This window comes from Psammomys obesus, unplaced genomic scaffold, assembly GCF_907164565.1.
Source record: "Psammomys obesus unplaced genomic scaffold, mPsaObe1.curated_primary_1811, whole genome shotgun sequence".
Classification (NCBI taxonomy): Eukaryota; Metazoa; Chordata; class Mammalia; order Rodentia; family Muridae; genus Psammomys; species Psammomys obesus.
The window spans coordinates 29,836,894-29,849,075 of NW_026593286.1; the positions used below are offsets into that span (position 1 = coordinate 29,836,894).

The 12,182-nt window shown below is 46.5% G+C and overlaps 1 protein-coding gene across 1 annotated transcript in view; it reads right to left on the reverse strand.

The window, feature by feature from the left end:
* Positions 1 to 11,169, reverse strand: part of LOC129684002 (cytochrome P450 20A1) — a 37,733-nt gene extending 26,564 nt beyond the window's left edge. The window contains exons 1-4 of the mRNA XM_055617064.1: positions 11,037 to 11,169; positions 6,170 to 6,219; positions 5,369 to 5,535; positions 3,825 to 3,967 (exon numbers count right to left, since the gene is read on the reverse strand). Coding sequence (XP_055473039.1) covers positions 3,825 to 3,967; positions 5,369 to 5,535; positions 6,170 to 6,219; positions 11,037 to 11,108 — 432 coding nt within the window. The 5' untranslated portion in view covers positions 11,109 to 11,169. The remainder of the gene's footprint in view (positions 1 to 3,824; positions 3,968 to 5,368; positions 5,536 to 6,169; positions 6,220 to 11,036) is intronic.
* Positions 11,170 to 12,182: the final 1,013 nt, after the last annotated feature.

Here is a 12,182-nt window from a genome sequence, read left to right on the forward strand (position 1 = left end):
TGTGAGCCACTATGCCCAGCAATTATTATTATTTCAAAGAAGTGACTTTTAATTTGCCTTGCATTGGGACCGTAACTGTAGTCCTAAAGAGTATACTAAAATTATCCAAGCAAAACTACATGAGGGGAGGGCCAGGCTACAAAGAGGCAACAGAGCCTTGCGGGTGCGACATGAGCTGTCTGGTCGCAGATGGCCTGATGGCAAACCTTTTCCTGTGGTTGATTAGTTGGATGACCCTGGACAGACTACTTGGTCTGTTCATCTGTAAAATGGGGAAATAATAACATCTACCTATATAGTCACCAATGAGCTAATATAACTAATGAATTCAAAATGTTTGGCTACTAGTATTTGTACTATTCTATCAGTTAGGTGACTTCATATATTCTAAAATCCAGAACTTGTTTCATCAAAACATAGCCCAGGGCTGGAGAGATGGCTCAGTGGTTAAGAGTACTGGCTGCTCTTCTAGAGGTCCTGAGTTTAATTCCCAGCAACACATGGTGGCTCACAACCATCTGTAATGAGATCTGGTGCCCTCTTCTGGTGTGCAGGTATACATGCAGACAGAGCACTCATCACTAAATAAATAAATGAATGAATAAATCTTTAAAAAAAATAGCCCAAAAGACATGAAAAAAAGCAGCATAGGAATACAAAAGAGAGAAAGGACCCTGACAGAATTCAAGTGGAGACTCAGGCCATGGTCAGGACGGGGAGGAGCCACAGTACAGAGCATGAAGTCGGGAAGACTCAGTCATCAGGCCACTCCACTCAGATCTGGACCAAAGACACTAAGACGCCAAACGGTTTGCTGTGGTGATCTGTAGAATGTGACTTGCTCTAAGGCTGTGACTGGTGCTCTCCTGCCTGACAGTAAGGAAGCTTCTGCCAGCAGCGGAGGCTCTAACGGACGCTCAGTGCTTCCTTGGTGACTGATCACTTAAAGACACCTATTCACTTACGACTTATCATTTACTTTTCTGAGACAGGGCCTCCACAAACGGTCCAGACTAGCACCAAACTCAGCCTTTCTACGATTCCAAATAATACATAAATATACATATTAATTCATGATTTACTTATGCAGTCAGGTTCTGTGTTTTCTGTAACAATTACATGTTACACTGATGAATTATTTTAACAGGTGAAAGGTGAGAAGAGTAACCCTGGCTGGAAGGGAGAATGTTTAGGGCTGGGCAACAGAACACTTGCCTACGTTTTAGGACTTTGAATTAATACCAGCACCCCAGGCGGGGGGGTGGGGGGGGGAACAAAAGCCCTCCTTGAGACTTACTTAAGAAAAAGAAAAAGTGCTATGATGGGTGGGTTTGCCGGCAAGGCATGAGGAAGTGGGGAGCTGACGTGCTTTGGACTCATGCAGCGAGCACAGGGTTGGCGTGGCCGGCAGGAGTGGGCAAGGATGATGGACGACAGAAAACTGCCCCGTAACACTCGCAGCTCGGCTAAGAGCCTTTCAGGACCAAAAGGAAATGTTTGCACTTTGCCTGGAATATGAAATGTGCCCCCAGAAGGGTCATGTGCAGGGCAGTGTTGAGAGTGGATCACGAAGCACCGAATTTATTAATGGGCTAATCCACTGGTAAGTTAATATTCATGGGCTACTGGGAGGTCAGGACCAACTGGGTGTGTCTGTGAAGGTGCATTTGCCCCACCTCTGCTTCTTGGATGCCAGCAGGTCAGCAGCTTTCCTTCACCATGCTTTCCCTTCTCCATAGGCCAAAGGGCAGTGGAACCAGCCACCAGAGCCTCAAAACCATCAATCAAAACACATTCCGCCTCCTTCAAAGTGCTCTCCCAGGGACTTTCCACAGCGACAAAAAGTGACTACAGTGCAGGTGAGTGCTGTACTCAGCTGTACACTTCCTGCAGAACTTCCTGAAGATGCAGGGTTCCTGTCCCCAGACTCAGCATGTCCAAGGAGAGCCCCAATAACCTGCACTCTTTTCATTTGTGCTCAACACTGGCTTACACGCATGGCCTGGGGCTGGAGAGAGGGCTCTGAGGTTAAGAGCACTGGCTGCTTTTCCAGAGGTCCTGAGTTCAATTCCCAGGGACCACATGGTGGCTCACAACCATCTATAGTGAGAGCTGGTGCCCTCTGCTGGTGTGTAAGCACACATGCAGGAGCAGTACTGTATAAATAATAAATAAATAAATCTAAAGAAAAAAAAAAAAAGAGAGTCTGGCCTGAGGGCCAGGAAGATGGTCAGTAGATAAAGAATGGGGATGTAGTTTGGAAGCCCAGCACCCCCATAAACGGTGGGACACCTTTAATCCCAGCACTCAAGAGGCAAAGACAGGCAATCTCTGAAACAACTTAGCTAGACTAGCCAAGTCATGAATTTTAGCTTCAGTGAGAGCCCCTACCTAATCAAGGAAGACACCTAGGACCAACTTTATACATCCACACATATGCACACATACCACTCACACCACACACACACAGACATATACACAGATACACATACACACACACACACACATGTTGGGGGTTGGTCTGGTATTATGTATTCTAATGATAAATACTGACCCCCAAGATCTGATTGCTATCCAAACTAGCACATTCTCATGGGCTCCACAATTTAGGGTTGGCTGGTTAATAAAATTAGCTAGGAGCTTGTAACTGGGCAGAAGAGAGGCAGGCAGGGCTTAGGTTCCCAGGCTTGGGGTCAGATGCGGGCCATGAGGAGAAAAAAGAAACAGGAAAGGAAGCGGAGAGAAGGAAGTCACCAGGGGGCAGTGTGGACCATGAGCACATGGCCATGGGGCTGGCCTGATGGAACAATTATGGCAAGAAACTTGGGATGTGTAGCTAGGAAATAGCAAAATACTTAGAGGGTTGAGATCTGCCCTGTGGTACTTTAAAGCTTTTATTAATCTAAAAGATCTTGATTATTTGGGAACTAGCTGGGGTAGAGAAGCCCTCTAGAATCTCATGTCTAATTCCATAACACACACACACACACACACACACGAAAGGGAAGTGAAAGCAGCTGGCAAAGACCACACCCTGTATGAGGCAATTGGATAAATTGTGGATAAACTAAGGCAGTAACATCTCCCACACTTGGAATTAAAATAAAAACATTTATATAATGTAACTGAGGTTTTTTTTTTTAATATTTTTATCCATTTATTTTTTGTGTGAAGGTGTCAGATCCCTTGGAATGGGCCTTACAGACAGTTGTGAGCTGCTGGGAATTGAACCTGGGTCGTTTAGGAATAGCAGACACTGCTCTTAACCACTGAGCCATCTCTCCAGCCCCCATCATTGAGTTTTTAAAGAAAGCAAAACTTCCACTATAGCCTATAATTCCACTGCCAGGGGATCTGTAGCCTGTGGCTTCCAGATTTAAGCGCTTATACCCACATGCAGACATACCTACCTACCTATAATTACAAATAATAATAATAATAATAAAACCTTCTAAAAGTCAGCTTAAGAAAACAGGTAAGAAGCTGGGGGTGGTGGTGCAGAGGAGGTGCATGCCTGTGATCCCAGCAACCGGGGAGGCAGAGGCAGGTGGGTCTCTGTGAGTTCGAGGCCAGCCTGGTCAAAGCCAGGACAGCCAGGGCTATACAGAGAAACCTCTCCCCGCCACCCCACCCCCCAGAAAAAAAGAAAATTAGTAAGAGAAGAGTGGCAAACGTAAGGCATACTGATAGTGTCCGGACACTCTGTGAACATCGTGTCTGAACTCTGTGAAGACTGTTGTCTACACTCTGTGAACACTGTGTCTGCACTCTGTGAAGACTGCTGTGGCCCCCCGCATCCCCAGACCACGCGCTTCCTTCCTTACCGTCAGCAGGAGAGGAAAGTTACTCTGCAGAGCAGCCGACACAGCCTTTCCATAGAGTTTCCTCCTCATGTGGTTTTCACTCACACTCCCACCACCAGACTGATACCCTAATAAGGACTTCAACATGGTTTCAAATGGGTCCGCTGAAACAGACAGATTCAGATTTCTATGTTAAAATACTCATTTCAAAGCAAAAAGTATTCAAAGGAAAAGAGAGGTCAGGGAGGTAAAGGGGAAGAGCAGAGGGCATGGCAATCTCTCCATAACACTGTTAACAATCTTTGGTAAATCTGACCGGTTCAAGCGTCAGTGAAAATGGGCAGAACCGTCCTGACTCAGAACTCCATTGTGCTTCATTTTACCTGCATACAATCACTTTGGACGTGACTATAATGTTTTTTAGTATTTGTTTTCTTTTTCCTGTCTGGGTGTTTTGCCTACAAGCATGTCTGTGTACCCCATGCATGCAGAGGCCAGAAGATAGCGCTGCATCTTGTAGGACCGTAGCTACAGGCAGTTGTGAGCCTCCATGTATGCACTGGCAACCGAACCTGTGTCTTTTGGAAGTGCTCTTTCCCCCTGAGCCACAACCCCGGCTCCCCACACTAATTTTAAAGCAAAATGGATACTACTGCGTGTTGTTTGCAAGTGTTAGTTAATAAAATCAGCTGATGTCAGATTCTCTTCTCTTTCTATTCCTTTAGTAGCTTTATGATTTACATGCACACACATCACTAAAAACAATTCAAAGGACACAGAAAGATAGAAAGGAAGGAAAATCCATCCTAAATCCCATTCGCTGTAACAATACAGGACCTTGCTGATCTGACTGGACCGCCTGGCCAATGAGCCCTGCCGATTGCTACCCTCCAGTTCTGGGACACAAGAGTGTGCTGCCGTACCTGGCTTTCTGTGTGGAATCTGGGGTCGAGCACAGAACCGTCTGTGCATCCAGACCTTGGCCAACTGAGTCCTCCCCTAGCCCTGAAATGTATTTTGATACAATGAATAAGGCAAGGAATGATTTTTTTTTTCTAAACAGTTACTCAGTTTTCTCAGAAGCAGCCGCAGCCTTTATCCTGTTATAAAAATGCTGTTTCTCCTGGGTGCTTGTTCACCTCGTAAGTACTGACTCCCACTCCATCGGCCTCATTCCAGCACCGGCTAAGTCTTTACTGCAGTCCCGTGTTCTGTGCTGTGCTATGTAACAGCACAGCTATTTCTCTCACTAATATTCCTCAAGCTTTTCCTAGCTGCTCATGTATGTTAACCCTTCCAGATGTACTCCAGAACTATTTTCTCAGGTTCCCTCAAAAGAACTCTGATGTAATTCAACATAGGATTGCATTGTGACTATTTGTAAGTAAAGATAAAAATGATTCCATCATTGCATCTCGTTAACTGAGATAACCAAGACTATAACACACACCTGACACACAGTACAGAGCATCTGAGAAACATCAGCTGTTGCTATCCAACAGCATTCTTTATGGACATTTAGTCTTCAGAGGTAAGCGTCAGCTGAGGAAGAAAATGGTACTTACAAGTCTTATTGGGGCTGAAATGCTGCTTCAGTACATCAGCGGTGCCCAAGCTAACCACAAGACGCCTGCCAAACCAGAAAGAGACCACAGGCCCGTATCTTTCATGCAAATTAACCAGGAACTCATGCAAACTTCCACTGTTGACAATGTCTGGAAGATTACCATCTCTGATGAAAGACAGACATGTAATATAATCAACTTGACTTGGACAAGTCAGAAAGGCAAAGCTGACTTCTGAGTTAACTGTCAACAGATGAAAGGCAAAGGTTCAAAAAATTTAAATGACCGAAAAACCCCAAACTAGGTTATATTCACTGCCCCACTCTCTGTGATTATGTTTAGAGATGGATTTTCTGAGGATTTTGAGAACTCAAGACACCTTGAAAACCACATAAGGAACATATGGCATAGTCCAGGAGAACTACCCAGCTGGTCACTAGCTCGCCCCTCCCCAGCAGCCTCCGGCACGTTTACAGCCTCAAGAAACCCTAAGATTAGCTTAGACGTTTGTTTCCTTTTTCTATCTTACTTCTGTCTTATTTTCAGCTTTTCACAGATGTGTGTCACCAGGCCCGGGTCTTCCTCCCATTTCTTTAGGAAGGTTAGGGTGTACTCCTAGAGATGAAGTGGAAGTACAAAACTTTAAATAAAATGAGTAATTTAAAAATATAGTTTAGGGCTGAGGCTGTAGTTCAGAGCACAGTACTTGCTTACCACTCCTGAGGCCTTGGGTTCTGTCCCCAGCATCATCAAAAAACAAACAAAACAAACGAACGACACAAACAAACAAAAAACCCTTACTTTTCTTCAGTTGGTGTAATCCCAGGAATTCCTGAAGCTTGTCGGGAAGCCTAAATGGAAAAAACGAAACAAAGCAGCTTACTGTAGTGTGTAGTGAATTGTCACATATCCAAGAAGCCCTAAATGTTTAAACAAGACATCCGGGACCTTAAACAACAACTTTCCAATTCAGCTGAATCCAAGGGCTCATTTCTATATAAAACAAAATAGGCTCTTGGCGTAGAAAAATTGCTTTCATAGTCTTCCACTGTCAATTTTTAAAAAACTACTCTGACGGAGTGACGTTGCTGTGCGCTGTCTAAAGATTATCCTTGTGTTATTCAGACGCTGGTTCCTGGGCCTGCAGACCTGATAATACAGACCACTGTCATTTGATGAAGCCTCTCCTGTCTCCATGTTTCCCAGACATTGTTCGCCTTGCACCATTCTTGTCCTCCAGTTCCAACCTCGTAGTCTTAACCCCGGCTCCACAGCAGCCCACCTGCCTCCCCTTCTTCTCTGCCCCAGTTCCCAGGGGTCCGTGAGATCCTGCTGGCATGGCACCCGGCCTTGCTCTTCCCGTGGACCCACCCCCTTCTGGCTAGTCATATAGAGACGCAGTAGAAGCTTCCTGATATATATACACACAGGAAGATGATCTAAAACCTCAAAGTAACAGGAAGCAGAGTCCTAGCTGGATATCTCTCGTCACCAAATGAAGTTTCCAGTGCCAGGAATAGGTTACACCTGATTGACTTGCTGGCCAAAGGGGTCCTGCAGGACCCCCCAGACAACCCAGGCTACTGCCAAAGCTATTGGATTCTCACCACAAATTAATGGTAAGTCCCCATTGCTGAAGACATCACTGACACAACTCACCGAATGTGGAAAAGTCGAGCTGGTGTCTACCTTGAGCCTTCACACCTACTGACTAGTGTTCAGGGCACAGGAAGGTAGTCACAGGAAGGTAGAAGAAAGGTAAACACCAACCCAGCTACAAACCCTTCGATCTGCAATGTTTGTCCTGCATGCAAATTGTGCTAGTGCAATAGTGGCACAAAGCTTGTGGGCGCAACCAACCAATATCTGATTGTATTTAAGGCCCACTCCATGAGATGGAACCCGTTCCCAACACTGGTGAAGAACCTGAGACTAGATAGGCCGGGGTGCTAGGAGAAATCAAACACTGCTGTTCTGCTAAAGGAGCAAAACAATAAGATGACTAACAGCATTCTGCTATACTCATACCCTTGCTCAGCCATCATCAGTCAAGCTTCCTTCTGAAGTAAAAGGGAACAGGTACACAGAGAGACCTACAGCTAGACAGTGCACAGACAGTGAGCGCTCCATCAGATCACTCCCCTCACGTTCAGGGGGCAAGACCAACACATAGACAACTCAGGTTTTTCAACAGTGTCACTGGGGGATACAAACCACTCATTAAGGACCAAATGAATTATTAGGAGATGGGGCGAAACTCTAAAGAATTATGCATACTTATTGTCTTTCGATACCCACCAGCCAGGTCATCACCCCTGTCATCCACTGGAGCTGCTCATCTTGGATTGCCAATATTACTAAATTCTCATGCCTGAGCTTCCTCATCATATTTTGCCACATTTAACTTGGTTGATTATTCTCTGCCTTTCTTTGGCCTGACTGTTCCTCCCCAGAATTCTGTGCAGTCCCCTCCTCCCCTACCCCAATTCCCCTCTTCTGCCTCTATACTAATTGGAGAATTCAGGGCTTAGTCCTTGGACCTAGGTTGGTATAATGTTCTTATGGAATGTATACAATTTACCCTTGTTCATTCAAATGCTGATTTTTCCCACTATCTGGCTTCAATCCCTACACTGCATTATTCTTATTCTAAGCATCACCTGTCTCAAGTTTGTGTAAACATTCCACCCATTTGTTCTCTGTATTGTCAATAAAACAACCAGCCAATGCTGAGCAATGGAAAGAATAGGGTGGGACAACCTGGTCCAGAAAGGAGGAAAAAGAAGCAAGTGGGAGGAAAGGAGAGGAAAGATCAGCAGGAGGACTTGGAACCACCAGGAGAGATGAGCTGGACCTAAGATATGGCTAAAAGCAAGTATAATGTGGGAAATCTGAATGGTAGGAAACTATGTAGGCTTGGAGGTCTAGGATGGAGTAACTATTGCCCAGCATTTTGCTCTATGTTAATTAAATAAATCCTAATTTCTGTGTGGTGATTTGGGTATACATCTGGTTTAGGAATAACCTCTGTTTAACTAAAATCAATATTAAACTTTAATAATCAACAACAGACCTCATCTCTCATATATCTAAGTTTCCCAGGAGACTGGAACAAGTTTTGTAGCTTAAATATAATATATACACTGGCAGTCCCTAAACTACCTCCGGCCTCATCTTTTACCTTAAAACTCAAGATTTGTGTACTTGATTAGATAACTGTCTGGCTTGGATGTCTAACAAACATCTCAAACGTGACTTAAGTAAACCCAAACGACTGATCTCTAAGAAACCTCCACCAAAATAAAAACTAAACAAAATCCCCACTTTCCCCTGGTGTCGAATTCTTCCATCTACCAGGCCAAAAAAAAAAAAAAAAAAAAAAAGTGTTTTTCTTCCAGCTTCTCTTAGGCTCATGTTTTATATCTAGGCTTTAAATTCAGGATGCTGTAGTTCTCACCAATGTCCAAACCCACACCAACTCTTACCAAAATAATGCTCTCTCTGTTCCCACCCCTGCCCCAGGCCCATAATTACCGTCCATTCTTAACATGGTAGCCAGAATGATTCTCATAAGACTTCCCTAATACCATTAGGATTGATTTCAAGTGCGGTCTTGCTACATTGCCCAAGATGGCTCCAACCAAGCTCAAGCTCCCCCGACTGGAGCTCCCTGAGTGCCCGGGGATTAGACGTGTCCAGCCCTCAAATTAAAATTCTCTTTTAAATCTGAAAACTCCTTGACTCAAAGATTCTGCTTTTACGTAAAAGGAATAAACTCAAAATATATTCCCGCATATTACTAAAGAAACCCCATCTTCTTTTAGTAGATAAAATATAAGACAAGGGCTCGTGGGATCCAGGCTGGGTCTGTTACTGGAGGAAAACCTTGAACTCTCCTGCCTCCACCTCCTAAGTGCTAGTAAGATTACAAGCCTGACACAGCATTCCCAGTTTTTCTTAGAACTAAAATTGCCACCTACTGAAACCCTCCAGGAGAAAAGAGCCTGCCCGCTCCCTGTCTGGATTTACATCCACTCCAGACACATGGATCTAGCTTGCTGCAATGGTTTGTTCTCCCACTCCTGGAAGGCCTGAACTCTCACCTTCTTCACATCAATGCTTTCTTTCTAATCCATCCACTAGCTCTGAACAGAACACTTCTTTACTATGTATAGCAGTGTTCTGCCTGAGCAACGGAAGAGGGCACCAGATCTCATAGAGGTGGTTGTGAGCCACCAAGTGGTTGCTGGGAATTGAACAGCCAGTGTTCTTAACCTCTGAGCCATGTCTTCAGGACACTTCTAAGGGGTATCTCCATCACCAGTCATCTATCAGGGGGGCTGCTCACTACCATTTTGTATTTCTTTTTTTTTTTTTTTTTTTTGACAGGATTTGACGCAGGATGGGCTTTGGGTGTCCATCCCATCCACCTTGCCAGTGCTGCAGTCAGAGTGTACACAGCACCCGGCTGTATAATATGCTTTAAGAAAGTTTCCTTAGGCTCTGCCCTGCAGACTATCAAAGCAGATGCTGAGGCTTATGGCCAACTGTTGGGCAGAGTGCATGGAATCTTATGAAAGAAGTGGGAAATAATAAAATCTGGAGAGGACAGGAACCCCACAAGGAGAGCAACAGAACCAAAAAATTTGAACACAAGGGTCTTTCCAGAGACTCATACTCCAACCAAGTACCATGCATGGAGATAACCTAGAACTCCTGCACAGATGTAGCCCATGGCAGTTCAGTGTCCAAGTGGGTTCCATAGTAATGGGAAGTGGGACTGCCTCTGACATAATCTGATTGGCCTGCTCTTTGATCACCTCCCCCTGAGGGGGGAGCAACCTTACCAGGCCACAGAAGATGACAATGCAGCCACTCCTGATGTGATCTGATAGACTAGGATCAGAAGGAAGGAGAGGAGGACCTCCCCTATCAGTGGACTGGGGGAGGGGCATTCGTGAAGAAGGGGGAGGGAAAGTGGGATTAGCAGGGGAGGAGGGAGGAGTTTTGGGGGGAAACAAAGTGAATAAAGTGTAATTAATAAAAGTTAACAAAAAAGAAAGTTTCCTTAGGGGGCTGGAGAGATTAAAAGCACTGATTGCTCTTCCAGAGGTCCTGAGTTCAATTCCCAGCAACCACATGATGGCTCACGACCATCTATAGTGAAATCTGGTACCTGCTTCTGGCGTTCAGACATACATGCAGCCAGAACATTGTACACATTATAAAATAAAGAAAACTACACTTAATTTTAAAAAAGTTCCCTTAACCACTAACTCGGGAGTTCTGAGAGCTTCCCCTCTGAAAAGGACAGGTGGACAACGTTTTGGGGGAGACGGGGAAGCAGTTGCCTCGCGCATCCCAACGGTCTGCTAGGCAAAGACGGAAGCTGTTTTTCTCTTGATGCGGTGGCCAGCGGGATTGGAGTTTGAGGGAGTCGAAAGCCACCCAAAGTAACTCAGCGCCGCCTCAGAAAACTGGCGCCCGGGCGCCGGGCGCGCGGGACCCGGCAGGGACCCCAGCCCGGGGCTCTGAGTCGCCGCCCAGGACCGACGTGGGTCGCAGAGCGCGCGTGCGCACGGGGCGGCGTCACGGGACGCGACCCCAGCGCGCTGCCCGCGGGGTCCGTGCGGCGCAGGCGCACCCTGAGGCCCCAGGCGGCGTTTACCGGGTAGAGGTACAGCACGGCTCCCACCAGCGCGAGCAGGAACGTCACGGCGAAGATGGCGAAGTCCAGCATGCTTCCGGCCGCGCGGTCCCGGGCCCTGAGCTAGGCCGGCGGCGGCGCGGAGGAGGGAGGCGGCCTCGGGCGGCCGGCGAATGGGAGCGCCCGCCCGCCCCGCCCCGCCCCGCCCGCGGTGGGCGTCGCCCCCGCAGGGCCCCGGAGGCTGCTCCGCGGGCCGCGCGGAAAGCTCCAGGCCTGTCTCCCGCCCCGGTCCGGTAAAGGACCGCTTGCACCAAGTCGTCTCTTGCCTCCCTTCGGGTTAGATTCACGATCCAAGCCGGTCTGATCAGCCGCGTGGCTGAAGAAGCACCGTTAGGTCCTTGTTTCTCGAAAGCAGTCCAGTAAACGTGGTTGGGTTTTGTTTTGTGGCAGGATCTCACTGCTTATCTCTGGCTAGCTTGGAACTATGAGGACCTGGTTGGCCTCGAACTAACGGAGATCTGCCAGACTCTGTCTTCCCACACGCTGGGATTAAAGACGTTAGCCACGGTGGCAGCCGTTGGGTAGGGACTTCTGGCTGTTAACTCTGATTTGCAGTAAATTCCTTGAATTTTCCAAGGTCTGTTTTCGTCTATGTAAAACTGAAAGCGGGAGGCTGCGGAGGAGAAAGAATGCTTTTCTAGTATGCACAGAGTTGCCCAGAACCTGGTGGCGGGCACACATTGTAATCCCAGCGCTCAGGAGATGGAGGCAAGAGAATCAAGGGTTTAGTTGTTCCCAACAACGTACCGAATTCCTTGATTTCCCGAAACACTGCCTCGTCAAATCAAATCATTGAAAACAGTACCGTAGAGTTGCCAGTAGTAGGATACTACTGGATGTTTTATGGAAGGCGCTGAGCCCTGACAAAACTGAGTGCTGTGTACTTAAGTATGTTAAGCATTACTTGATCAGAGCATTGCTGTACCTGAGGATCCTATTTGATTCAGCTTTAACTTGGAGTAATGTAAGGCAGAGCCTGCTACTTATTGGTACTACATTTAGTGAAAGCATCCTAAAACAATTTCTTGGGTCTTGGAGCTTGAATATCAAAGTGTCAGACAGCAATTTGGCAAGTGAAGTCATTCTGAATTGCATTTAGAGCTCCCA